We start from the raw sequence: 2,500 nt of genomic DNA, 5'->3' as shown, positions 1-2,500 counted from the left end.
AACCCTCGACCACGTCCTCTGCCAACTTCCACACGTTCCTCATCTACATCACACTCGCAATTTCTTCCGAACAAAATGGTTGAAAATAATCAGAGGTGTTTAGTGGTTCCTAATGGGATTTAATGTGCTCCTGGTGGACTGTAATGGGCTGCAGTTTAATAGAATGCGAGGTTCCTAATGGTTCCTGATTTACTCATGACAGAAAGGACCCACTGGGTTCTGATGGTTCTGATGGTCTTCCTACTGGAAACCTTTAAGCCAGACCATTACAGACTCCACTACTGGGTTGTAACTGTAAGTTTTCAGAGAGGTCAGTAAAGTTCTTCTGGAGAACGTGTAGAAATACAGAGTGGAAGTGGACGAGTGTGTGTTAGAAACAGCACTGAAACGCAGCCTTGGAAAAGTCTCCATACCCTTCATCAGAAACCCCACCGTAACCCACGTGAGGTCATGTGACGGTCACGCCTGCGTTCCCATTGGACAATAGAAATGTCAAATTTTCTTTTTTTTCAGCAGATACATGAATTACAACACAAGGTTATTATCGGTTCATAAAACCTACTTTAGCCAGTACAGGCTTACAGCGTCTGTGTTACGCTCCTCCCTCAGAGCCGGGAGTTCAGCTACGTACAAAACCAGCCTTCACGCTAACCGTGCGTCTCTACTCTACAGTCCTTCATCACGTCTTTGCTCATAACAACCGTCCACCTTCCCGTCACATCCCCATCTCCTCCAACTTCCACCCGCTCGAGTTCTTCCCGAACTTGTAGACCAGTCTCCGGCCGTCCACTCGCTCCAGAATTTCTCTCTTGTAGTAATACCTGCAGAACACAAAGCCCGGATTAGTGCACGCTCCTCGCCGCGCTCTGATTGGCTGCAGGACGACGATGTAAAAAACACGCAGATATGTTTTCGTCATGTATCAGGCTACCACTTCTGAGGTAAATGTTAATGTTCCTGATGTTTCTCGCTAGCCAGTTAAATTGCTAGGCTAATTAATTAGCTAGCTCTAGCTTGGTGACCATGTTTCCCTGCTGCCTAGCAACAGTGTTCTCACAGCTTTAGGCATTTAAACCGTGAGCGTGTTGTATGCTAGCCTTCTCATGTCGAAAGCATGTGTTTTATAAATAATATTCTATTACTCCATTTGTTTTCATGATAAGTAGATGTAATTAATGATAATTTATGATAATTATGAGCAGTTAATTGAGGGCGGAGTCTCACCTCATAGCTCGGCTCAGCTTCTCGTAAGTCATGCTGCTGTTTTTCTTCTTCTGACCCCACAGCTGTGCCACAGCCTCCGACTTCAGGAACTTAAAGACGCCGTCTCTGCGATCCTCCCACTTCATCAGGCCCTGGTTCTTCTCCGGGTGGATCAGAATGTCGCGGATGAACTCCCACAGGTGTGTACCGCGTGGAGCTGTCAGGTCAGAGGAGGAGGTCGGTTAACCCTCGTGCAGTGTGCACTACTTCGCAAACAAAGCTCTAGGGACTGAGCGCTCACTCACCATGTTTGCTCTTTCTGTTCTCGACAAAGTGCTCGGAGCCGCGGCTCAGCTTAGGAGGACGACCTCGTCTCTTCTTCTCCACGGGCTCCTGCTTAATGAAGCACTCTGAGAGAAAGCACATCCAACACACACACACCTTAAAAACGACATCGAGATAATACACGCGCACACCATTATTTTATAAATAAGACAAATATTTTCTAAACATTATATTAATGCTCCGGTTCTGATACGCTGAGAGACACAGAGAGACTGCGGAAGGTTGACAGCTGCGTTAACGGCAGTGAGATCTAACTTCTCTCACGTATACATGTAACTATAAATGGATAAAATGTTTGACGTTCTTTAATAAGTTCAAATTATAATTGTTGATCATTCGCTGTTGTAAAAGGGGAATAAAGCACTCGGGGACGTGGTGTTAGAGGAAAGTATTCCGTGTTCAGTGTTTCATCACACCACTGTGTTGATTATTTTCCTCTAACAGCACCACACACAGGGTTTCATCCCCTACATACTGATTACTGATGGTGCTGTACTACTGAGAGCCAGACACTTTATTATTATTATTATTATTATTATTATTATTAGTTATGATTAAAGCTTACTTGGTGAGTAGGTGCAGTGTGTCTCTGTGTATTCATGATCTGAATCACTTCCAGCAGATTCTGGAGAACTCGGGTTCAAGAAACTTCCTGCAAAGAGACAGCGATGATGTAATACTCGGGAGAAAACCTATACATTAATCATATTCGCAGCCAATATTAAGAATAATCAGTGAGATGGTTGTGTATTGAATATAACCCACATTTTGAGGAGATTATTAGAGGATTATTAGAGGATTATTAGAGGATTAGCACTGACCTGTGATGGAGCTCTGCAGACTCTCTGAGTACGACTCGTAGCCGTTGTCACTTCCTGGCGTTAGCTGTGTTTTATACTCGTTGAAGTAGCTGGAGTCGCACTCTTTATTACCTACACAGTAAAAATGCACA

The 2,500-nt window shown here is 44.2% G+C and overlaps 1 protein-coding gene across 2 annotated transcripts in view; it reads right to left on the bottom strand.

Moving 5' to 3' along the window:
- The window catches only part of elf3 (E74-like factor 3 (ets domain transcription factor, epithelial-specific)), a 5,384-nt gene that overhangs the window by 472 nt on the left and 2,412 nt on the right, over nt 1–2,500 (bottom strand). For both annotated transcript variants that reach the window (XM_017496656.3, XM_017496657.3), the window contains exons 5-9: nt 2,370–2,480; nt 2,114–2,200; nt 1,509–1,613; nt 1,225–1,420; nt 1–821 (exon numbers count right to left, since the gene is read on the bottom strand). The exon at nt 1–821 is cut by the window's left edge and continues 472 nt beyond it. In XM_017496656.3, coding sequence (XP_017352145.1) covers nt 716–821; nt 1,225–1,420; nt 1,509–1,613; nt 2,114–2,200; nt 2,370–2,480 — 605 coding nt within the window. In that variant the 3' untranslated portion in view covers nt 1–715. The remainder of the gene's footprint in view (nt 822–1,224; nt 1,421–1,508; nt 1,614–2,113; nt 2,201–2,369; nt 2,481–2,500) is intronic.

The sequence above is a fragment of the Ictalurus punctatus genome, chromosome 21 (assembly GCF_001660625.3).
Source record: "Ictalurus punctatus breed USDA103 chromosome 21, Coco_2.0, whole genome shotgun sequence".
Classification (NCBI taxonomy): domain Eukaryota; kingdom Metazoa; phylum Chordata; class Actinopteri; order Siluriformes; family Ictaluridae; genus Ictalurus; species Ictalurus punctatus.
The sequence above is the reverse complement of the archived record's forward strand: the minus strand, read 5'-3'. Positions and strand labels throughout refer to the sequence as shown.